Raw genomic sequence first — 25,772 nt, forward strand, 5'->3', positions numbered from 1 at the left:
ATCTTTTCTACTCATCCCTCCATCCACCCCTAACTTCTCATCCCTGTTTCCTTGCTTTAAACTCTGCATGCCAGCAGGGAAAGAAAGTAGTCTCTAGATTAAAAAATGTTGAGTCTTCAAAGTATACACTCAAATAAACTGTTTCTGCTAAATAACTTTTTAGGGCTTGCTTTTGATTATCTTTCAATGAGGATGTTGTATTCCAGTTTTTTTTAGACCTATTCATACCATTAGAATGTCTCAGCCCGGGCGTCAAGGCTAAGGGCAGAGGGGACAAGGGCAGTTGCCTGTTTGAGCCTGTAAAGGGCAGAGAGGACAAGGGCAGTTGCCTGTTTGAGCCTGTTAAGGACAGAGAGGACAAGGGCAGTTGCCTGTTTGAGGCTGTTCGAGACTAACCAGGACCAGGGCCAGAAATGCTGCCCAATATACTTACCTCCTTTATTTATCTACATACTTTCAATGTACTTATGGATTTATATATTTATCACTTTCTTCTAATTTAGCAATTCCAATGCACTACCCTATTTCTCAGCCTATACTTCGATCAATATATCTTCTAGCCCAACCTTCTAACTCATCTCAAACTTCTTTCTTTCTACTACTCTTTCCAATGCACTACCCTATCTCTCATCCTATACATCTATCAATATATCCTCTATATCCACTCTCTCATTTATCCCAAACCCCATACCACTACTATGATCACTAAAATAACCCTTTCTAGACTCTCTCCTACTCTACCCGTCCTTGCATCATCTGACACCTCTTTTACTATACCGATCCCCTAAAACAAACCATTCTAAACTTTTCCCTCTTTTCTACCCCTCCACAACCCTTCTCAATCCAAATAACTGACTAACATATTCACCACTAAAATTACTTTCATGTTTCACCATACTAATTCAACACTAATCCTGATGGGTTCCAGAGTAGCGTGCGACTTTCGCTTCAAATCCCCCAGCAAGCGCTATATAAATACAAACCTCTTTCCCTCTTCTATCCCGCTAGCTACCTTCTCTACCCCAATAACTGAATAATATATCCACTACTCAAATTACTTCATATTTTACTATACTAATTTTCAACACTAATCCTTTATGGGTTCCGTAGTGGCGTGCTACTCGCCATAAAAGTACTTCAACACCCATCAAGGGTAACAAGTGCTATATGAATGCAAATCTTTCTTCCCCTTTTATCCCTCGACTATCTTTCTCACTTCAAATAACTGACTAATATCCACCACTGAAATTACTTCATATTTCACCATATTAATTCACCACTAATCCTTTATGGGCTTCCTGAATAGCGTGCATCAACACCCCATCATGGGTAACAAGCGCTATATAAATACAAACCCTTTTCCTCTTCTATCTTCTACTTGCATGTTTCACTATACTAATTCAACACTAATACTCTATGGCTCCCGGAGTAGCTTGCAACTCGCTGAAAAAGCGCTTTGACGCCTAGTCACGGATAGTAAGCGCTATATAAATGTAATTACAATACAATACAATAACACAAAAAACAGATGACAATACTTTTTCACTACTTAGGAGGTAGCCAAGCTACGCGGATGTTTGCTGCCTTTAGTACCCGGAATGCAAATTTACTCTGCTCCACGACCCTGACTTCCGAACAAGGAGTGTTCAGGAGTACATTTACATTAATAGTATCGCCTCCAGTAGCCCGATGAGCGAGTGGACATTTGGATATATGTAAGAGTGGGTGCCCTCATTTATCTGAGGCCCGTCCTGTGTGCACTAGACGAGAAAGCTTTCCCTGCACACAGGAATATTTATCATTTGGGGGCTATTTTTTCAAGTACCCTTGTCCTGATGAAGCCAAAAGAGACAACTGGCGGAAACGCGACCGCGACTGCGTCAACACCTTTGTGATAAGGAGTCCCCATATATTTGTATTTTGTGTTTGATTTCAGGCGCCCTGATTAATATATATTGTTGTTAAGGAGAATTTACAACCCAGGCGCTGCGAGGACTTCCTTGCCTGTGCTATATCACTCTAAGTTAGGAGTGGATATTGTAACAATCTAATTTTTCTCTTTTTTTGTAGGGTACACTGCTGTGTATATATAGTGTATATATTGTACATGTAGGTTGTATATATATAGTGTATTTTTGTAAAATCTCTATAACTTTGTTGTTTTGTGCTACCTTGTCCTGTGCCACGTATAAATGTCCTTATAAACTTGTAAAAATTGATCCAGACAAAAATAATTGTAAACAACAGGATAATTAAATATATCTTGTTGTAAAAGTAAATGTTGAATTGATTCCTTAGTACCTTCCTTTTCTACCCAAACAGGTAGTCACACAGGAGCCACCTGGCTGAAAAGGCGCCATCCGTGAGCAGCTTATTTTGTGGGCAAATGAGAATAATGTTATTTTTGATATCCAGTTTAATTTCAGGCCATGTCTGGGCATTATTGAGCAATGCCTTGACTTGGATCTGCTGATCCATAAATACACCGTTGCAAAGCAGGGTTCGGTGTATATGGCTTTCATATACCTTAACTCAGCTTTTAGTAGTATCAGCAGTTCCAAGTTATAGTTGATCATGTTGTCCTTTGAGATACATACTACACTGGTGAGTTTTCTGAGAGAACTGCACTTGAATCTATCAGCCAAGGTTCAATTAACTGGAGGAGTGAATGCTCTGATTCTTATAAGCTGGAAAGAACACTTCAAAATGGGGAATTATTTTTTTAAGCAGTCTGTAGCCTTTAAAGGGATAGGTGCTGCTTTATAAATATGTTTCCTATTAGGAAGGTATTGAATGGAACAGGTAGTGGTCCCTGTTTCACTGCTTGATCTCCCCAAGGCTGCCTGATATGATTCCCTAAAGGGAGAACCTACACTTTCCAACCAGTTTCCATACTTACTTGGAAGCTAGCACATTTTCAATAGTTTGTGAAAACAGCTAAGGTAACCAACCATGAGTACATTTCATTGCAAATCACAATTAGGAGGGCGCCCCTTCCTAACTGTGATTTGGAAGGAGTCGCAGAACCCCTTTTGCAAATCAGAACGACTTTACGACTTCCAAAACGGGTTTTATGTACTGTAAAGCATTGTTTTGCACCGGCAAACCCTGCGATTTTGCTAATCACAAGGTTGATGACATTAAAAGTGTTTTGTGCATCAGGCACATAGCAGCCGTGGCTGGTCCATTGGGGCTGAGGGGCCACGCCCCCTCACCTTTTGTCCCTCACGAACAGAGTCTGTCAGGCAGAGCAAAATTCAGCCTGACAGACACTGTTCATTTTCAGGTCAGGCAGCCAGAAGCTAGACATGAGCTAAATGTGCATACTCCTGGCTGCCTGACCTCAACTTCACAGGACTGAGAATTTTACAGCTCCTGTGGGCATGACCTCCTCAGCTCAGCAAAGGCCCTTGAGGCCCACCCCTTCAGTGACGTGGGCTAGCGTCACTCATTGCCTCGCACCTGGGCACTTCAGTTTTAAGCCATGAAGCACCCAGGGTTGAGTGTCAGTGAGTGTGATGTGGTCAGCAGTCTCACTGACCCCATCACACTCTGTCCTAAGGTCATCCAATGAGGGAAGACAACAGTCCCAAGCCTCCTGGGACCTCCGAGGCAAATCTGCAGGTAAGTGTGATTTTTTTTTAAATTAATTTTTGGTGCATGTGTGTATGTTTGAATATTTAGTAACTAGTGTTGTGAATGGATGTGTGTGTGTGTATGTGCGCAAGTTTGAGAATGCTTGATTGTGAGTGTGTATGTGTATGCGTGCGTGTGTGTCCTGTCCGGCCCATCCCTCCTACAATTACCGCCCGCCACTGGCACATAGTCATATGCTGCATGCATAACAATCTATTCCTGAGTGTGACTACCTGTATAACACGTTTTCTGTATGAGATTACCTGTATAGGAAGTTTTCCTGTTAGTGACTCTTGTGTGAAATTCTGCGTATGTGATTTCCTGCCTTTGCAATACTTTGCTTTGGGTAAACGCGTTGCCCGTGTGATATTCTGCCTGTTTGAGATGCTGTGTTTGTGTGGATTTGTGTTTGTTTGATGATTTCTATGTGATGTGTGAAGGAGGACTATTTTATAGAAAGAAATGCTCCTTCGAACAAGGAGATTGATTAATATAATGGAGCCAAGGACCAATCACTTAGGCCTTCTGACTCCTGCATAAACCCCTGTTGGGCGCAAATTGAAATTGTGAGTTGTGCAGACTGTACAGCAATTGAGAATTACCGGGTTAAGAAAAGTCCACAGCCTCCATTAAATTAAACCTGCAGAAATTAAGGTGAAACCTGCAGAAATTTAGAAGAGGAAAACAGTATGGTATTTACTGTGGCATGCATAGTTTGGTACAGTAATCATCAGAATGTGGACGTTTTTCCCCATAAACAATAGAGGCAATTTATAGCATGTGATAAATTCTGGACAGGTTTAATCAGGTGTGATAGATATCACCTTACGCCGGGGTGGAGGGCTGGGGGGGTGGCGGAGACTTTTAATTAGGGCAGAGGTCTTCAAACTTTTGGATGCTGGGACCCCCTGTCAACATTTTCAGATGTAAGGATCCCCTCATGACCAACACTTCTAGATCTTGATACTCCTCATTTTCGATAACCATACAGACTCCCAGTTTCCACAGAAAATCATTTTAAAGGTGGGGAAATATTATTTAACAGTGTTTAGCAAGTCAAAGGTTTGTGGGTAACAAATCAACAGTAAAAACAGTCCACCAGACCATAAAACAGGCCAGCAAGCAGCCACAAAAGCCCGCACACTGACCTGCCTGGCCACCCCTTTGGGCACTGCCAAACGGTCCTGTAAGCAGGGCTACTGGAATTATGAGGCAAGGGAGGACCAAATTATGTGCAGCTTTAAACTTGTAAAAGTCGAGTTGTATAAGTATATTGCAAGGACTGGAAAACTGCATGCATTCGTGCTTGCTGCAGACAATATTTGTGGTCATAGCACATAAATTAACAGTAAAAACAGTCCACCAGACCATACAACAGGCGAGCTAGCAGCAAACAAAGAAAAGCCCTCACACTGACCTGACTGCCCATCCCTTTGAGCACTGCCAGCCTGCCCTAAAGGTAGGGCTACTGGAATGATGAGGCAGGGGAGGGCCAAATTATGCAGGAGGGTTGATTGAGTTGTGTGGTAAGATAATGTAAATAATGCTATGTGATGCAGCATATTTTGGGATAGTATTGCTTCATTATTTTGACATTTTATTAAACATGGTAACACTAATCAAAGATTTCACCTCATCAGTACCAGTTTATACCCAAAATACAGCAATAAACAACAGAAAGATGCCTAGTCATCCTTTGTGAAGGGCCTTCCACTCCGCAGTGTCAACACATTAGAAGCTCACCTGGCCCTGGCTGGGAGCAGCACGGGTCCCTTAAAACCCTGGCGGTCTTGTGCAGAGTCAAAAAGTTCACACACACCTCTTTCCTCCCACCCCGTCCCCTTTATCCATCTCTCCCTTTGCGGGCCATTTTCTTTCACCCCTTTTTACAACTTCTGAACAATCCCCATTCACCCTCTTACTGCACCTTTAATCATCTCTCGCTGTTCTGTTTTTTCAATCCCCTCATCTCTAACAGTCTCTCTTATTTAACTCATGGCCTCCCTGGCCCCATCTCCTCTCTCAACCCTCTGCACTTCTCATTCACCTCAAGTCTCTCCCTTCAAATTTCTGTCTTATCAATTTGTATCTTACACTTCTCCAGTCCCACCATTCATCGTTCCCATCTCTCCTTTGTTTTAACACACCTTCTTGAACTAACGTTCCTCTCACCTGTTACCACCCCAGTAGTCTCTCAATTCCCCCTTCGCTGCTCCCCCTCACCCACGTCGGAATACATTCTCTTTATACCTCATGGATCACCTCTCAGTTATCTTCTCTCACCCTTTAATGGTAGCTGTCCTCTCTGCCTTCACCTTTCTCTCACACTCACCTCTCCTCTTGTGTTTCCACATTTCCTTCGCCACTTCACATTTCTCTTCATCCCTGACCTCTCAAATTGAATTTTCTGACTCCCTTGCTGCCCTCCTCACTTCTCTCATCTGTCTTCTCCCATCCCATCTCCACTCACCCTCATCTCTCCTCACCTCTCACATCTTCCCCTCTCACCTCTCCCATGTCTCTCACATTGCCTCTCATCAATTCTCTCACACCATCCACCCCTTCTCTCCAGCCCCCTCTCACACCTGCATCCCGCCTCTCACCTCTAGCTCCACACCTCTCTTCTTGCATTCCATTCGGCCTCGCATTCCCCCATCTCCTGTCGGTCAAAGTATGTCTGGCCCTGTCTTTCAGTACCTAATAATCACACACAGACAGTGCCTTGTTGGTCCAGGCTCCTCCCCTTCATCCCTACAGTGTTATCCCTCTTTCAAACCCTCCTCTGGCCCAACCAAGCACACTGCCCTTCTGTCAGCTGCATGATGGCAGTGCCATTTCTAAAGGGGGAAGAACACCTGCAGCCTTCACCATAGCCGCACTGGCCCAACCCTGCCTTTGGAAGAAAGTTAAAAGGCACACACCGAGCACACCACATGTGACGCCTCTGGTTGGATTCTCCTTATTTTCATATGTTAAATTCTCAATGATAACACATGATTGAGTTTTGTTAAGAATGGCTAGTTTTGTGTTCAAAAAACCTTTTTTGTTTGAAAAGATTGTTCTTTCCAGTGTCGCAGGTGGGAGTGTGACTGACTACCTTGGGAACTATAAAGCACAGATGGAAGTGTCAGATTGAAAAGCCTGTGGGATAACATTACAATAAAAGTTGAATAACAGATCCGGAAGGGAAATTCATGCTATTTAACAAATGTAACTGGCTTGGTAGATGCCACTGGGACAGGGGACAGTGCACAGTGGGGTTGTAAGGTGTTTAGGCAGTTGTCGGGGAGAACTGAGTTGATTTCTCAATTCCCATTTGGCTCAAAGGGCTTCAGCTCCAGCCTCCACCCCTCCCCCGTGTGTGTGTCAGCCCGGGCTGAGAAAGCTTCCCGGGCACACAAAGAGACAGTTTTTGAGCTTTTGTGGTCTGGCATCTAACTCTTTGCAGCCTCGCTCAAGTACTTCACAGGTCTTTAAAAGACCATTTACTTATTAACAAGGCTTTATTTTTCTTTCACCTGTTCTTAGAGCACCTGCATCTTCAATGTGCCAATTGCTAGAAGAATTGCCCCCCCTCATAGGTTTTATTAGCCCCCCTCCCCCCGAAACTTGACTCTAGTTGCGCCTCTGGCCCTGCATGCACACTACCAGGGAAGCAAGTACACAGAGAAGTGTGACCTACAAAGGGATTTCCATTTGCACATAGTGCATTTACCTCCGGGGTCTGGTCCTTAGCTTTTGTTAAAAATAGCTCATTTTGTTTTCGAAAAACCCTTTTTGTTTGAAAATATTGGTCTTGGTGGTGCAGGTGGGAGTCTGACTGCCTCCCCCCTTTCTCCCTCCCCCCTCCAACCCCTCCCTACACCAGAGCCCGGGATAGCCTATGTGGGCTTTCCCCAAGCCAAAACGAAGGTCAGAGTACGGCAACAGTTAACAGCGCGTGGGCAGAGCAGAGTAATTTCAAAGACAGCAGTGGGGGAAAGGGCGGGCGTGAAAATAAACAACTGTTCTGGGGCCTCATTTATGAAAAGTGACGCATCGCTGCGTGAAAACAGCGATGCGTCACTTTTCACTGCGCACTCCTTGCGACACCAATGATGCGTCATATTGAACACCTTAGCTGCTTTGGAACGTCCAGCTCCAGTGCTGAACGTTCCATTGTGCAGGTGCAGTTGGAACGTCCAACGGCCGACGGCAGCACTCCCGAGGTAGTGGTGCCGTCGGCCGTTGGACGGACGCAGCGCTTAAGGGGTTAATGTATGACGCATCATGTCGCAAGGACTTACAGATATGTCAGTATTTCTGACGTATCTGTAAGCGCAAAAGTGACGCATTGCTGGAGTGTGTCACAAAAGTGTTGCAACTCCAGCAATGCGTCCTTTCACATGGGGAAAGCCCCATGTGAAAGGGCTTGCGTCAGTCTTACACCTGCTGTGAGGCAGGCGCAAGATTTTGACGCAACAGCATCCTAAAAGTGACGCAGTGAAATCTCATAGATTTCACTGCGTCACTATTACGAGGCTTTTTGCGGGGGAACGCCCCCTCTACATACATTATACCTGACGCAGGTATAATGTGGCGCAGGGGTTTAAAAAGTGACGCATCTACCTAGATGCGTCACTTTTTAAATATGGCGCAACAAGGCGCATATTTTACGCCGCTGGTGCGTCACAAAAACTGACGCACCGGCGGCGCAAAACTGACGCAAGGCCTCATAAATAAGGGCCCTGGATTCCAGTTCCAGGCAGAAGTGAAACCGGGAATGCGCAACCCATATCTAGGACTCCATGCCCCCCCTGGGGGTCGCGCCCCACAGATTGAAGACCCCTGAATTAGGGCCATATGTCCATCACTGGACTCCAAAGTCTTATGCCAACACTGTTCATTCCCTCCAAGGAATGGTAAGGTGTTTTAGCATCGCTCTTTAAAGACATCAGCAAATATTTAGTCATGGGAAGAGCATAGGTTTAAAAAAAAACTTTTTTACAGTCATGCTTGATTACGTTTACAGTTGTTTACGCAAATATGACCCATCAAGACATTACCTGGCATGCAGTCTAAGACGGTTATTCCATTGGACCATGTTGAGCTGGATCCTCTTTGGCAATCACATTTACATGCTTTGGTATGCCACTGTTCCAACTTATCATCGGACTGCAATGCAAATAACATCATGATCATAAATTACGTTACGCTGTTTAAATTGGCATAGTGGATCAGTGTAGCACACAACATCTTCATTTGTCATCAACAGCGTGAGAATAGAACTGCTCGTCATCCTTCCTATCCAATTGTTGTATGGAAATGACAATTGAAGGAAAAAATAATATAGATTTATTTTTGTACAGTTAATGGACTGCTAACCCAGGTACCAGAAGGGCAGCCAGTAGGTTGATGAATGATGACACTGACCACATGGGGGTGGAGTACTTGGGCTATAGCAGGCTACATACTGCTGTGGCTAAGGGGGTGAAATATTACAAGTGGTTCGGTCGGGTTTTCCTTTTCCTTAAAAATATTCTGAGTATTCAGTAATTTATTCATTATATAAACAACAAATTTAAAGAAGAATTGCAACTCCAAACCAAAGTAGGGTATATCCAAAGACTTTTATAAATTAGTTTCAATTATAATTACCCTAGATTCACAATTTACAAGGCTGTAAACAGTATATAGCGGCGCATTAAATGTGAGGAAGGTGACGTTTTGGTGCTCTGTGATATTCGTGCAAATGAAAAATATATATACAATATATATACAAAGGTGACTTTAGGTAGGGTGGAAGAAAAGAATAATGGGAAAATGAAATGACACAACTTTTTCTAGTAAATTCTGTGAACCACATCAGTTAGTATTGTCACAAAATCCTTTTCTAAATGGTCCACACAGGTTTTAATGTCGACGTTTCAACCTTGAGAAAGCCAACTTGGCGGGTCATATCGGGTCTTCATCAGGACCGGGTGGGTGGGAGTGGGGGGCCAAGGCAGACAGCCTCCTAAGGACCCTGGTAGGTGCACCCTGGCTGGACTAGTCAAACTGCAGTCAGGAAGGGGTTTAGGCTCCATGAGTGGTTGATTCTAATGTCGTAGAAATTACCCAAAAATTCTAGGCAATCCAGTTAGAGGTTGCTCAGTTAATTGCAATCTGCTCTTGCGGCAATGATATAAGTCGTGCCACTGGGACGGTATCTTTTGGGCGTTCGTGCTGGCTGAGAAAGTCACTCGCGGGCAATAATTACTTCCTGCTCCGACGGTGATTGCTAAGCTTCTTAGCCCTTCCTGACTGCAGTTTGACTAATCTAAACACTTGTTTTAAGAATATAAATTGGAACTATGTTAAATATTAATTACACTTAGGTTTTTAATACTTATTCCTTCAACATATATGCACAAAGGTCAAATTGTCAAAAAAACGTTCTTAAATGTTACAATAGTCTTCCTATTTTTGTGTGTGATTACTGCAGTTTTACATTTAAGGAAAGTCTACCACCACAGAATATCCACAGAAGCAATAAATATGCTTCAAGCAAACATTGCATAGCAGAGTAGTAACACTGAACCAATAAATATACCTCCTCAAATGTGATCTCAAATAATGGTTATTGACAGTACCAGTCATTGTAGTGTAAATGTGTTTAAGTGAAACAATAAAAAACATAAATCTGAAATCTAGATCGTCTCTTTGGGTCTAATTATGTTGTCGGGCAGATCGCCACTGACAGTTCAACGGTGGTGGTCTGTCTGACAGCTGAGGCTGCGGTCCAACTGCCGGATTAGGATAGCGGCGGTCGGAGTGCACCGGTCGGATAGACAGACCGATGCCTCCGACTGGCTCAAGGAGCCCATCTGGGCATTGGTCGGACAGTAATCCCTACAATGGGGCGGTGCCTGTGCAGGGAACCCCATAGGGATTATGTTGTCCCTTTCCGACAGACTTTTCATGGAGATCCAACCGCCATGAAGGGGCTGTCAGAAACTGACTTTTGGGGCCCCTTGCACGACCCACATCCTCTATAGGCCTCGGCTATGTGGCCTGGGGGGCACACGCACGTGGTGCCGCCCCAAACATCCATGCACCGTGTGCAAGGCAGAACATGGTGGTTGGCACATAGTTCATGGATGTTCTAAAACATCCCTTTTTCAATTGCAGCTTGTTCTGCGGCCCTTTTCCGGGCCGCAGCACAAGCCACAATGGAAAAAGGGATGTTTACGACCGCCCGTATGGTGGTCCTAATTGGGCTATTGGGACCACCAACTCCTTGTCGGACGGTCTTGAGCCCGAAACAATGGCCCTTGGACGCTCGTCCGACCGCCATCGTAATGAGGCCCTTTAAGTCACATCCAGACATTAATAAAGGCTACTAGCACAAACTAGAAATATTATTCACAGTGCGTAAATCCTGAAAAAGAATAGGCTTTTTCTCTCTATTAACTACACAAAACAATTGTGGGTACTAGAACAGGAAATAGAGTATTTCCTACCATACTCAATTTAAGCTAATTCTGACTAATTTACTAATGGTTGAGAAAAGGCAAAATATAGCAGATGGTGCTTGGAAAATAAACGAATTATTGTTTGATAGGACTTGTACCATATATCTTTGATGGTGGAAATCAGCATACAGAAGGAAACATTCAATAGAACCAGTTAAAAGAAAAGTTAGATAACTTAGGTAAGGTAGAAAACAAACACTTTTGCTATCAAATTTCAAAGTAAAATGATAGAATTTTGAGAACCCAGAATTCATTATCATCTAATTGAGAAGAAAGGGAGAAAAGTGGAACATCAATAGCAAATAACCTCTATATACGGAAGTCTCCAAAATAATTAAAAACATGAAAGACAGTTAAAGCAGATCGAATGTCAATAATTATATATATAAGAGGTTTGAAGTGTTTTACTGTAAGCTGTATAGCCAATGAGAATTTATTGTAATAAATTACGTTTATTTTGGAAGACAATAAACACCAGTATTGCGTGAATACAGAAATGTTATGCTAGATCAGCACTTCAGTGTCAAAAGTAATAAATAAAATATGTTAATTAAAGATGGAATGGGTGCACATTAAATGATTTTATTGGATTTCTTGATGCTTTTAAGAATATACATTTTACAAATGCTAAGAAATATTTATAACGCTAATATTGTCAATGGAATATTTCCAATGGAGATAAAAACTGCTCAGATATTATTGTCATAAAAAGAAGGGAAAGGTATAACAAGTTGTGGCATTTAGACTCATACCAATGGAATTTTGAAAGGTCAGTCAATGGAATAACAGAGAAGTGTATTTCTATTTTCAGAAATATTGCACAATTGGTAAAGTCAATTTAGATTTTTCAATATTATTTTAACAAGGCTCTTCTTGATTTGCGAAAATTGAACTTGGCCTTATTGGTAAAAATGAAATTAATGTAGATATATATATTCCCTAAGTTTCCATATTTGCTCAACAGTTTAGGCCTTCAGTGCCAATATGCACACAAACTCAGTGTTGATTACATACTTACTAATTTCACTATAAGCTCTGAGATAAAAAATGTTATCTCTGAACAATGTAGAGAGCCCGGCGAGTGAAGGACAGCTTCACTTAAAATGGCTAATCCTTAATTCAGGAGAATGGCCTAGTTGGGTAGCAATAGAACAGCAAGCACTGGGAAAAGTGCTGAATGAATATTATGTGTACAGATACATTTAAGTTGATCTTACAAGATTTCTTTTGGATCAGCATTTAAAGGGTGGAAAGTAAATGTGTATTTCCAGACTTACTGATCTAACTTGGAAAACCCTAAATCAAAACGAATGGGTGAAAAAGTTTGTAGTGGACCATCAGGTATTCTTCACTATGATGAAATCAGTTGTTGTTTTGCCAAACAAATCTTTCATTTAGAACTGCCAAGAAAACATACTTACCATTGATCAAGTGGTGCAATTACCCTAATTCAATATTTATTCATGTACACGTTTTTACCTCTTGCTGTGTTATGACAATTTTTTAATACTTTTAAAAGCATTTTTATGATAGACTTGAAGAGATTTTATTTGGCCATAACAATTTTGAAATACTGTATTTTAACAATTGTTTTATTGTCTGTAAGTTTTATGGAATCAACTTTCCGAAATACACTTTTTACGTACTTACTTACAGTGAAATGTCTGATAGATGAGCTTCTTGATTAACTGCTGACAGTAGTAATACAATATGTTCTACATCACTTGTTAAGAGAATGCCAATTCATGTGATTAAAGCATAGGGTGCCCTAGGATAACAAGGTGTTTCCTGGATAAAAATAGACTACATTGCAAATGAGAATTGAATGAGGGAATGTGCGATGGAAATGGGAAGTGTTATGATCAAAAAAACTCATGTGACAAAGTCAAATCTAAATATGCTTTAAACACTACAGAAAACATCCAGCAGAGTAGACTAAGCATATGCAGAAATGTCTCAGTTATGACCCTAAGACAACAATGATTGGTAGTAGAGCAATCAATCAAATACAGAATATAATCTTATGTTGTGTAATTGTGTCAAGCTACAGCGATAGTAGACACACATTTTGCAAAGAATACACTTAATACCAGATATGGGTATTACCGCCCACAGTCCATAGATACTCTATAAAGGTTTGTCAAGACTACTATCAAAATCTAAAGTACCACAGGAATGGATTGTGAAATGCACATTGATATTTACAAATAGTGACTACGACAATAGAAATAAAATATTCATCATTTCTAGAATGGATTTCCAAAACGACAATTTTATCCTATTTAGGGAGGGTAACATTTGTCATCACTGACACAGAAGCTGAATTCCAAGAGATTTTGGTTTCTTATTTGAACTTGTAAAACTCATAGTTTCATTGGGTCATATTGTAGTTTCTTATTGTGGTAGCAGAAGATTTCCCTATTGCATATATTAATATCAAGCTTTTTCCACCCCCCTTTCCTTTTATGTCTAACCCTTCTGCATTTAAATTGTGATACAATTTCGTTGTAGGTTTATTCTTACTATGGATTGGTTTATGTATGATTTAGGTTTTGTTGATTGGGTCCAATTAGTATCAGATGTCTCTGTGTAATCATTAAAAAATGTGTTTTAGAAATAAAGAACATGGCTGGTAAAATAAACAAGGATCTGTATTTTAGGAAAAATAACAGAAATGATAGACATTAGAAATATGTTATTAAATATGTGTAGTTCAACGGTTTAGGAACATGATTTTAAAAGTTTATTTTGTGAGATCCTTAATTTTTACATAGAACCATTCTCCAGATCAAATTGATTGTTAAATTGGATACTTGTTAGTTTTATTGCATGTTGCTATTAGTTCCACTGCAATGAAATTAAATGTAGTGGAATAATACAATATTTAGAGCAATTGTACTAATAAACATGCATTCACGTGTTTATTTCGAATGTCAAAGGTCTAATTCGACTTTATTACCACAGTGCAGCAAAAGTTAAATGAGAAAAACATAATATCTCTTGAGTGTGATTTACTTTGCTGTCCAAATTTAACTCCCTTTATCCTGGTGTTAGTTACATACATTCGATTATATTCAAATACCCATGAAAAAATGCCATGGCATGAACCCTATATGCAAATACATAGAGCTTTACTAATTATTACCATTGTTGAGCAAGGGGATGCGCCCGATAGCTCACTTGATGCTTCTCCTTTTATGATTCTCGGCCGCTCCTCAAACTCATTAGTGTAAACAAATACCATATTACACTCTGCACACACACATCTATCTATCTATCTATCTATCTATCTATCTATCTATCTATCTATCTATCTATCTATCTATCTATCTATCTATCTATCTATCTATCTATCTATCTATCTATCTATCTATCTACCTGTCTCTATCTATCCATGCACATTATTGTATTTGCTGTGAAGTGCTCTGATGCCTTTGGGTCTAGCACGCGCTGTACAAAACTCCTAAAATAAAAATAAATAAAATTAAATTAAAAAAATATTCTGGATTATGAAAAAAGAAGGGCTGACACAAGGTGCACATTTGCTGTATATGGGAGAGTGCTGCAATGACAGACAGAACAGTGCTTTCAAAGTGCCAATCTGTCTGTCACTGCAGAAGGCAAACCATCTGATATGAGAAGGGGGCAGTTCTGCCCATGCAGATTGATGCTGTGTGTACTGGACCTGCCTGCTGGAGGGTGGTCACTTGCCTGTTGACCACATGTAATCCTTCCTAAAGATGCTGGGTACGATTCACAAAGGAAAACTTGTACGTGAGTAAATCTAGACATGTATGTTTACTTTTACAGTTTTGAGTTACGGATGTAAAGTTACTCAAAAGAATTAGAGGATGGAGACAAATGTACGGGTGTAAAGTTAATGCAGCCAAAAAGGAGCAGTAGTATGTCCAGCACCATATATGGGCAACCACTGATACAGCAACAGCCTCCCATAGAAAATAATGGAGGCAGGGACGTAAAGTAGAGCCTTGTCAGAAATGTTAAATTAAATTAACTTATTTTGAAGTTTTAAATACATATATCAAATGAATTTAATGTTAAAACAAAGAAATCTAATTAAAAATAACTATTAGTTTATGATAAAATATTTTAACTACCTTTCTAATTTAAAAATAAATGTAACTTGTTTAATTTGTTAAATTAATTTAAATTAACTTTAATTTGTTAAATGCATTTAAATTAAATCTATGCATTACTTGTTTTTGAATGTTGAACACGTACTATTTAAATGTAAATATTTGATTTGGGTGAGATTTCTCCTGATATATATTTTTTTAAATAGTGGAAATTTAATTTAATATATTTAAAATAATTAAATATTTCATTCAAAATTAATGTAATAGTGCTGTAGCTTTTTTTATTTTGACCTACGTTTAAAATAAATATATAAAGCAATTTAAATTAATATTTCCCATAAAAATATTTTTACAACCTTTTCAAGTTTAATCATTTTTTTATGTGATTGCTTTACTTTACCGTAGCGACAGCTCCAGCCCAGTGAGGGAGATCGCAGTATGGTAAATTATAGGAAATAGTAATATTATTTCATATGCGGTTTTATTTTAAGTCCCTGCCTCTATTACTTTCTATGGGAGACTTACAATCTAAGCTGAGTACATTTACAACTGTTTTGTGGCATCTGTGGCTGTAGTAACTTTAGAAGTGCGGTTTGTGAATAAGAATGGGCTTAGTCTTTTGTGAGTATGTGGACATCTCTCCCTAAACCACTCCCTAAATCCATCCTTGCTCCTTATTTAACATCTCCATAGAATAGTAAGTATTCCCAATTTTACAGCCAATGCCCTCTGTTCCCCCCCACATTTACTACTAAATGTATATTTGTGTGTGGACACTGCGCAGTCAGAGTGGAGATATCTGCACAGTCTCTGGGATCTCACTAATTATGCACCACTTCCTATGTGGTACACACTTAGTAGACCTCTCAAACTAAGGGGCTCATTAGGATAGCGGATTTTCCGCATCCTCTGGGCCGGCGGAAGCCACCGCCGGCCCGGAGGATGCGGAAAATCTGCTGCGGACCCACCAAAGACCCACCGCCACATTAGGATGGCTGGTGGGTCCTGGTTTCAGTCCGCTGCTTTTCCGCCGCGGTTGGCTTACAACCGCGGCGGAAAAGCTCTAATATGGTGGCGGTGTCTCTCAGACACCGCCAGCCATATTAGGATGAGGTTTAAAACATGCTTTTCCGCGGCGGGTTTTCCGCCGTGGAAAAGCATGTGGAACTTCACTGCAGGGGCCCGTTGCGGGCCTCCTGGGTGAAGCGGGGGGTGGGGGGTGCACATGGGGGGGTACCTATGGTACCCCCCTGCATTTGTATGGAGAAATCGGCAGGCACCGCACGGTGCCTGCCGCTTTCTGCATACAAATGCAATGTATGCATTTTTACCATTGCGGCGGGTGCAGCTTGAAGCCGCACCTGCCGCAATGGTAAAAATTAGAGGATGTGACCGCCAGGGTGGCGGTCACATCCTAATTTCACAGGAGGGAACTCCGCAAGCCATGCGGAGGTTCCCTCCTACTCTGGGGTCGCGGACGGACGCAAGTCCGTCCGCGATCCTAATGAGCCCCATAGTTTGCTCTGGCGTCTACATCATTAATTCAGGGGCAAAGGCATTCCTTCATTTGCATGGGGCCATGATGTCCTCTTGTAAATGAGGGTGTGCCCTCATGAGATTGCATCGTGGGAAAATGAGCATCTATGTGATTCTTGTTACAGAAGGGACTGCATAATCGTATTTGCCACCTTCTGTAATTTGTAAATGCACCAGATGAACTAAAATCAGGTGCAGGTGTCCATTATGCCCCTTGGCATTTCATAATATGTCCCCAAGTGATTAATTGCACCATTTTTAGGTGCCTCCTTCCATTTGGACTCAGATATTTTACAATTCTTGGAAGGGACACACTCTTGTACGTATCCCTTACTTTTAGCGGATTTTCTCTATATAATGACTAAGATATCTTTATTCGATTATTGGTTAATAATCATAAAAGTACAGATGAAAAAAAATCAAAAAAACACAAATCATGCAATACAGATAAAATAAAAGAATTGTTGCTTAGACCATTAAAGATAAATGATCAGAATAAATTATTTAAAAACACTTTGGGGCAGATTTACAAGCCCCTTGCGCCTCTTTTAAGCCGCTGTTGCGTCACTTTTGTGACGCAGCGCAAAAGATGCTCCATGGTATGGGGTATTTACAACGTGACGCATCTACGAGATGCGTCACGTTGTAAAGCCCTGCGTCATAAGGAGGCGTTCCGGCGCAGGGGGGGGGCGTTCCGGCGCAGAAACGCCTCCTAAAAGTGGCTGAGTGAAATCTACAAGATTTCACTCAGTCACTTTTAGGCCATTGCTGCGTCAATACCCTGCACCTGCTTGAAGCAGGCGTAAGGCTTGACGTAGCATTGGAAGAATAGGCCCCCCAGAGCATTGCTGGAGCTGCGTCGCGCTTGCGATGCAACTCCAGCAATGCGCCGCCTTTACGGCACAGATGCGTGATGCATCTGTGCCGTTTTTGCCCCATGGTGCGCCACATTGTAAATGCGGGGCATCATGGGTGGCGGAGCTGCAGCGCACAATTACTGGCGCATCCCTGCTAATTTGCAGGGATGGGCCAGTAATTGTAAATCTGCCCCTTTGTATATAATAGTTCTCCTGAAGAAGCTGCATATCAGGCCATTGAACTCAGGTCACCTAACTCTGGTGGAACTTCCACGCCTTTGTATAGAATTGACAGTAGACAGCAATAACAGCAGCAAACGCGAAGCTTCCGCAAATGACAGTATTGTGCATACCTCAGAATTTGGAAACGCTGGTACTGTTGTGCCGCCAGTTCATCCAAGGTAAGAGATAGGGAAAAAATAGAAAGTGTTAACCAAGGGACGGACTATACACACACACACTTTCATTCAGAAGGCGATACAGAGTAGTGGGAATGTTGCAACAGATGTAACAGGTTTTTATAAGAAAGATTGTAATTGTATATATATATATATATATATATATATATATATATACACACACACACACATACACACACTCCATTGCATCCGTTCTCTGTACCTTCCAGGGCACTTCTGCATTCCTGCCCATTCCCTGTCACGCAGTGCAGCAAGGTGGCTCGTTGCGTTGCGTCAATCTTTGATAAACATGGGCCTAAATCTTTTGCATGGACTTTGCAACATTGTCTCTCTGCCCATGCCTTATTACTGATGCGGTTTTTGCAGGGGATTCAGGCTGCTGAGGGTCACTGTGCATCAGCTGGGGAGTAGCACACACTTAGAGGGCACAGGGGTACCCCTGTCCTCTGCTCTAAAACCCCTTTCCCCCTCAGACAGATCAGTTACACTGCACCAGCCTGCTTTGTGATTCCAGTCCTCTCTGTCAAAGCAGGCCAGCCCCCCTGCATTGAAAGACAAACTGGCAGTTTCAAAATGGGGTGCAGCTGTTTAATGACACCCTCTCTTCATTGCACGCACAGGTTTGTGCCAGCAATGTGGAGAGTGCATATTATTATAAAATGGCGGGTGTCTGGTCTGCACCAGGCGTGTGCCCAAAATAATGTAATGTGGCCAAGGAAGTGATGTATGGGAGGACTGAACTGTAATTGACTCAGTACTAGACATCACACCGATCAGTTTTGTATTTGCATATTATATTACCCCTATTTACAATCTTAGACGCGGGCAGGTAAAGTGATTAGCTCAGGATCAGATAATTATCTGGTTAAGTGCCAAGTTGTGATAAGAACCCAGACCTCCAGCCCTTGCAGGATCCCTATGAGGAGGTCCTCCTATAAGCCCTAGTCCATGTGGAACTCCCCACAAGATTCTGAGCAAAAGCTCAGCAACAACATTTTCCCCTTTGTTACTGCTTCGCGTTCATCCCCAAACATAACATGTAATTGAACTTGCAGCACCTGTTTACAGTCCTAGATGAAATACCCAGTGCTCAAAGATTCTGTCAATTGACCATGAAAAGGCATTTGACATTCTTTCTTGGCAATATTTGTTAGTAATTCTGAAGCGATTGGGACTCAGGGAGACCATAATTCACTGGATCTCTTTGTTGTATTCTTATCCCAAGGTGATAGTCCGTACTTGCAAGATTATGTCCACCTCCTTTGCAGTACATTTTCCTTTACCCCCCTATGTTGTTTGCACAAGCTGTGGAATTATTGAACACCTACATGACCACAGAGGGAAGGATTAAGGGTATAGCATGACCAGATGGTGCGCACATCATATCATTATATGCCAAAGATCTTTTTTATCGCTCTCCGATGGATGGCCTGGACTGTACTGGAGGACATGGTTGAGGCTCTTGAATCCTTTGCCCATGGTGATGCTCCCTCGCTTACCACACTTCTTCAATAATATACAGTTTGGATCACCAGGATCATGTTTCAAATAACTGGACAAATTATTGTTCTACATGATCTGGTAGAGTGAGAGGCATGAAGTGACACTTGTCAAGTTGTGTCTCCTACGTACGGAGGATAGACTTAGTGCACATGTCTTTGTATTGTATTTCCTGGATGCACCTCTTCAATGGCTGGCAAGATGACTGGACAGAACCCACTAGTCTGAAGCATGTATTACTGCAAAGGGCCTTCACCAGGGCACACTAAACAATTAAGTGTTTGTAGGAGGATCAATTCAAGCTGCGTGATCCTGCTTTTTGCAGGAAACACTCCACAACCTTCCCTATATGTCAGTCATGCCTCTGGTGGGGCTACTTGGGCAATCAGGCCCCTCGCCATGGGGCAGGTACATGTCTGGACAGAGGTGGGAATAGATACAGTTGTGGACCGCCACACATTGAGCTCCTTAAGGCCTTTCCATCAGGTCAATCAAACAATCAGGTTCTTGTAAAGCTCGACTACTCACCCATAAGGGTCTCAAGGTGGACAACAATGGCTTTCCATCTGGCCAATTTCTGCAATATGGAGCATTGAAGAGTGCTTTTCTTCATCTATGGGGCGCCTCAGTAAATGAGCCCCAATTACATGAGGTTCTACCGCTGCTTTACATAATAGGATCTAAGTGGGTTGAAACTGAACTGGCAGGCAGACTTGGGGTGGGACTGGTAGGGTACTGATGTATGCTGGAAAAACATTCAGGTTTGCCTATTTTAAATGCACCCAATTTGGCTTCAAATATTGCACTTGCCTACTCCCTGAAAAGATAAGTAAGCACTATGGTGTGAACCTCTCTATGTGCCCAAGGCGATTTCTTAGCGAAGTTAGGTTGTACTGCACTGCGTGGGAGGGCCCAGCGTTAGTATTGGAAGGCAGTCACTGATAAGTCAATGGTGTCCACACGGAAATTGGATTGTGTATCCCGATGGACCGCCTACGTAGCCTCTTCCCTACCGCAAACCCGAAACAGTGAAAGATTATTGATCTGGTCCTTAGGGCAATATCAATAGCTTGGAAATTCCGAAAGATGCTCCCCATTAATAGAGGGGAACAATGGGTGTGGAAATTTGAAGAAGCTGGATGTATAGCCCTTCACATGGAGGAAAGTTGTGTTTACCGACATTACCAATAGCATTGATGTGGGACGAGGTTTTGCTTGCAAACCTATCAGGACAGATGGGTGACGTTACCATATTGGCCCTAGACTTCACACTCTCCACAACTAGAACCCTGGGACGTACTTGACCTAGTACTGACGGTAGATATGAGATAGGCACCCTTCATAGGTACCACTGTTCATGTCCCAATAATTTATGTGCACAAGTTTGAGATCCAATGGGATCCCCCCTGGCAGAGACAACTTAAGGAATTTGGAGGCCCTGCCAAATGTATTTTGGGTGCCCCTGTTTTGAACAGTTTTGAATTTATGATCTAACTTAAGCTCTTTAATGCCCTCGTTTGCCAGGTTACTGGGCGCACAGATTTGAACAAAGGAGGGACTAGAGAGGGACAATGTTTAACAGGGTCCAGTGTACAAGTCCACCAACTAGTAACACAAAAAGGGTACAAAGTTCCCCAGGAAGAGTGACAGAAGAAAAGTACGTGTACTAGACAGAAGAGGCAATACCCTTGTTGGAACTAAAACCCTCACACACCCAGATAACTAGGTGTCATGCTTCATCATATGGGTTTTGCTCCTCGTCAGACTGGCGCTGCAATGTCTGGCGGGCTCCCAACACCGGGGCTCTTTATCGGAGATCTTTTGTTCCGGCCATATGGTGCATGCGTGTGAGAGGGCGGGGAGGTGTGGTCGTGACGTGAAAAGGTGAAATTAAAAAAGGTGGGTCAGTCCACAATCTACTTTATTCACGTGGTAGACTCCCTTGATTAAAAGGTGGGAGGGGAGATAAATGCCCTGAAACTATCTGAGCATATTAACTACTACCCTCTAGTTAGGTCCCCTCCCACCTTTTAATGAAGGGAGTCTACCACGTGAATAAAGTAGATTGTGGACTGACCCACCTTTTTTAATTTCACCTTTTCACGTCACGACCACACCTCCTCGCCCTCTCACACGCATGCACCATATGGCCGGAACAAAAGATCTCCGATAAAGAGCCCCGGTTTCGGGAGCCCCCAGACATTGCAGCGCCAGTCTGACGAGGAGCAGAACCCATATGATGAAGCATGACACCTAGTTATCTGGGTGTGTGAGGGTTTTAGTTCCAACAAGGGGATTGCCCCTTCTGTCTAGTACAGGCACTTTTCTTCTGTCACTCTTCCCGGGGAACTTTGTACCCTTTTTGTGTTACTACTGGGCGCTCAGACACACATCCAAATTCTAAATGTGTTTACATCTAATATTCAGGGACAGTGATATGTGTTTTCAATATTGTAACACAGAAGCATCTCACTAATATTACTCTAAATAATCTCTGTGACACCCTCCCATTTCTCATGTGTGAGGCCTTGTTTTATTCTAAAAGAAACTTGTTATGGACATTGCATGAAACATAAACACAACATTTCTCTGCAAAAGTTCCGCAATAGACTCTCACACATCACCGACGTTAAAAGTAAATTTAAGGAAAACAGTAATTAAAGCAATCCATTTAAGCATTACTTAAGGTCACCAGGGCAAGATTCTCTGCAGAACACAGCTGGCTCCATCAGGGGCCTGCTGAAAGGCTGGGGTCCTGGGCCAGAGCCCAATTTTCCCATGCCTTAACACGTCTCTGCCCCCAGACCTGGAAACTCACACACTATTCTATTTCTCCAGAAGTTAACTGACACTCTTTAGTTTGTACAGTTTGGTATTATTTATCATGAGTTTGTTTTTCCCTGGTTTTGCATGAAATATTTGTCTCTAACAGTACTATACGGATGACGCTTTAAATCATACATGATTTTGGCTTCAGAACTACATACATATCATTCTAGCGCCTAATTAGCATATTGTTTTTTGTGTATTCCAACACAATGCATTGAGACCACCCCAAGAAGTTACAAGGTTCAATGAGACAAGGATCAAAACAGGATTTCCTGTTGGTGTGTCGTGCTATTATAGCCCCGGTTATGGGAGTGAACTTTCATTTTCTGTCTGTCGTGGGAGGTGGAGCACATCATAGTTGAAGGACATGGTTCAGGAAGAGAGATGGATTGGTAATAAATGTGGCAGTCCCTCTCTTGCGCCTGTTTAGTACCCCATACCTGTCGGCTCACAGCTGGAAAAATATGGAGGTTCAGCCACACAGTACAGAGACCTCCTCTGTCTTCTTATTGTTATTGTTATTAATATAGCCTTAGACCCCGCTGTAGCGGGCTCCACTGGCCATTAAAGACCTGCTCGACTAGGTCCTTTAACAAGGGAGTGGGCTTTTAATGGCAAGTAGAGCCCGCTGCGGAGGGTATTTAAGGTTATTAGAACATTCCTCCCACTAGAGGGCAGAATGTTCAAATGTGTAAAATAAAGGCATCACGGAGCCCAAGGGGATTGAAATCCACCCCCTCGTGTTCCGTGAGGCCTTTGTTTACAGCAACAGCTGTGAACAAACATTAGAATGTTGATGCTCCGGGTTTCTACCAGGCATTAGAAGCCCCGAGCACTCCATTGTCTTCAGTGGCGCTCCCAATGTTCCAATGTTCTAACAATTGTTATTGAATGATTTCTATACTCTTAAGTATATCTAGCAACATTGATTGAGATGAAGTGATGTGACTGCCTGAGTGTGCTCTGTGTCCATATTGTGTGCCCTTGTGTCCTCTTACCCTTTTGTATTCCCAGGGCCCTTCCCAAGTACACAGTACTCCCCATGACCAACCTGTGAAACTCTTGGTGTAGAGCAGAACTGTATTTAGGTTTAACCTACAGCGCGCATGCACTGTCAGAGGAGCTAATGTTTATTTTTTAGAAAAGCTTAGATCCCACCCATTAATTATCAATACTTACCATTGGTTGGCTTCAACGACACTCTTGTATCCTTGCTTCCTGCTGGCTACATTCTGCCCCTGCCGCAGAGCATGGCCCTAGCACAGGTTCCTATTTGCGGCCAGTGTCCTTCCACTGTACTTTTTAAAAAAAAATTGGCCATGCTGTCTGCATGGCACTGAACTGTTCCCCACCTCTCGCCCTTGCACATGGCCCTCCCCGCCAAAACATTTGTGTTGCTCCCTCCCCAGCCCTCCTCCTACTGCTGTGCAACATGTCTAAAAAACATTGACAAAACCAACAAATCTTGCATAGATGAAACCGGTTGGCTTTGCCATAGCTTGTTTTTTGTTTTATTCACATTGACTTACTTCATCATTATTTCTATACACTTTCAATTCTTCGTAAGCTCTACATTTATTCATTTTCTCTTGTTTTAATTTATCTATCAGGACAGTACAAGGGACTGAGCACTCTCTTTATAGATCTGTATCTTCTGCTGGTCATGGGTTTGAATCCACCTCATTTGAAATTGATAGGATATGTCTTAGGTATTTGAGATGTTTCATTTTTTACGGAGATCACAGTATACTTCTCTATTTTTACACTGATATTCTGAAATTTAATTCCCCTGCATCTCTGTTCTTTTTCCTTCTGTGCAATGATGTATGAGGGGAATCGTAAACCTAAATGTTCACCGTTCCCTACTGCCAACTGAGCTACCTGAGCCGGTGCTTAATTTGTAAAACAAAATTAAGTGCCAGGGCCCTTTTTGGAAGGCCACTGCAGCCTGCACAGGGCAGTGCCCCAGCAAGTGCTGCCAATGAAAGTAGCAACATATCACCTAACCATCTCACTCCCACAAGTGTGACAGTTCAGACAATTTCAGACCACACAAACCTATGATAATGTTGTGAGAGGCCGGTATTAAATGCCACTTTGAGGTTAATAAACACAGCTGTTGTGCTCATCTCAGGCAGCATTACCATGTGGTGGACTGTCACTAGAGCCGGTGCTGACAATTCAGTGCCGGTGCTGAGCACCGGAAACCACCGGGTCAAATTAAGCACTGACCTGTCTATTCCCACAAGTGAATAAAATTGTTAGTATGTGAACCCCTTAAGCTAAGCAAAGGCACTTTGCACCTCTGAATAACCACACATGCTGAGCACATACCTCCAGGTTTCATGCAACAATCCAATAAAATATCTGAGCTACATAAATAGGCTCACTAAAAAAACAATAAATTAAATAAATGAATACAGAGGCGAATGAGTTGGGGCATGCCAGAACTGAAGCTAGTGGCATTCCTGCTGAGTTATACTGGAATACTCAATGTTACTTCCCGATTACAACCGGTCTGTAAATCTAAATAATCACTAATTTATTAGTTGAGGCATGCTCTATATACATATATGTGACATCCCTACTATATCAGGGTATTTAAATGAGCAGTAGTAACGGTCCAGCATTTTTGGTGCTTCAGGGAAAATTGTATTTTGCTGTTGGAGCACTCAAAATGGCCTATTTAAAAAAAACTTTTCTCAACTTTTCCTTTAGTTGGGCTTCTGCCACCTTACTACACCTATGGAAACTCCATTCCTGCTGTGCACAAACGATTAGGCACCCCTGAGAATTTTGATTTAATGTGGATGTTTGACAGATTGTTGGTGTCAGACCTTTCCTCGTGGCATTTTCCATGTCAGGTAATGTAGCCTGTTCGTCAGCTTGGTCCCCTGTCCTGGCATTGCTTGTTGCTTAGGAAGAAAGAGATCAGATTATTATTTCTCTTTTGCCACATTGCTTAAAAATACAATGCTGTATGTTACATGCAGGGCCGGCTTTAGCGCTGGTGGCACTCGGTACGACAATTTAATTAATTATTTGATATAGCACAAGCTAGACCCGAAGGTATCAGAGCGCTTTACAACAGTAAATGTTCACATCAAACATAACAAGTCAATACAGAAAATCTGAGTCAGTGCGCTTTACAACAGTGACTGTTCCCAACATAGATAACAAGTATAGTAGACATTTATGTTGCACAATGTGAAATTAACTGCATCCAGATGTACGGTATTACAAAGAATGGAAAGAGAAGTGTTTGTTAATTCTATTTCCTGACTATAACATCTCTGTAACCTGTTTTTTTTGCTGTTACATTCAAGAGAATGAAATCCGGCGAAACAGATTGCTCGAGCCCACACGATCAATATATATATATATATATATATATATATATATATA

The 25,772-nt window shown here is 42.1% G+C and overlaps 1 protein-coding gene across 1 annotated transcript in view; it reads right to left on the minus strand.

Moving 5' to 3' along the window:
- Positions 1-25,772, minus strand: part of RS1 (retinoschisin 1) — an 87,076-nt gene that overhangs the window by 11,895 nt on the left and 49,409 nt on the right. The window contains exons 2-4 of the mRNA XM_086933307.1: positions 25,205-25,282; positions 17,973-17,995; positions 8,682-8,790 (exon numbers count right to left, since the gene is read on the minus strand). Of these exons, the coding sequence (XP_086789433.1) occupies positions 8,682-8,790; positions 17,973-17,995; positions 25,205-25,282 (210 nt within the window). The remainder of the gene's footprint in view (positions 1-8,681; positions 8,791-17,972; positions 17,996-25,204; positions 25,283-25,772) is intronic.

Source organism: Lissotriton vulgaris, chromosome 8, assembly GCF_964263255.1.
Source record: "Lissotriton vulgaris chromosome 8, aLisVul1.2, whole genome shotgun sequence".
NCBI classification, from domain to species: Eukaryota; Metazoa; Chordata; class Amphibia; order Caudata; family Salamandridae; genus Lissotriton; species Lissotriton vulgaris.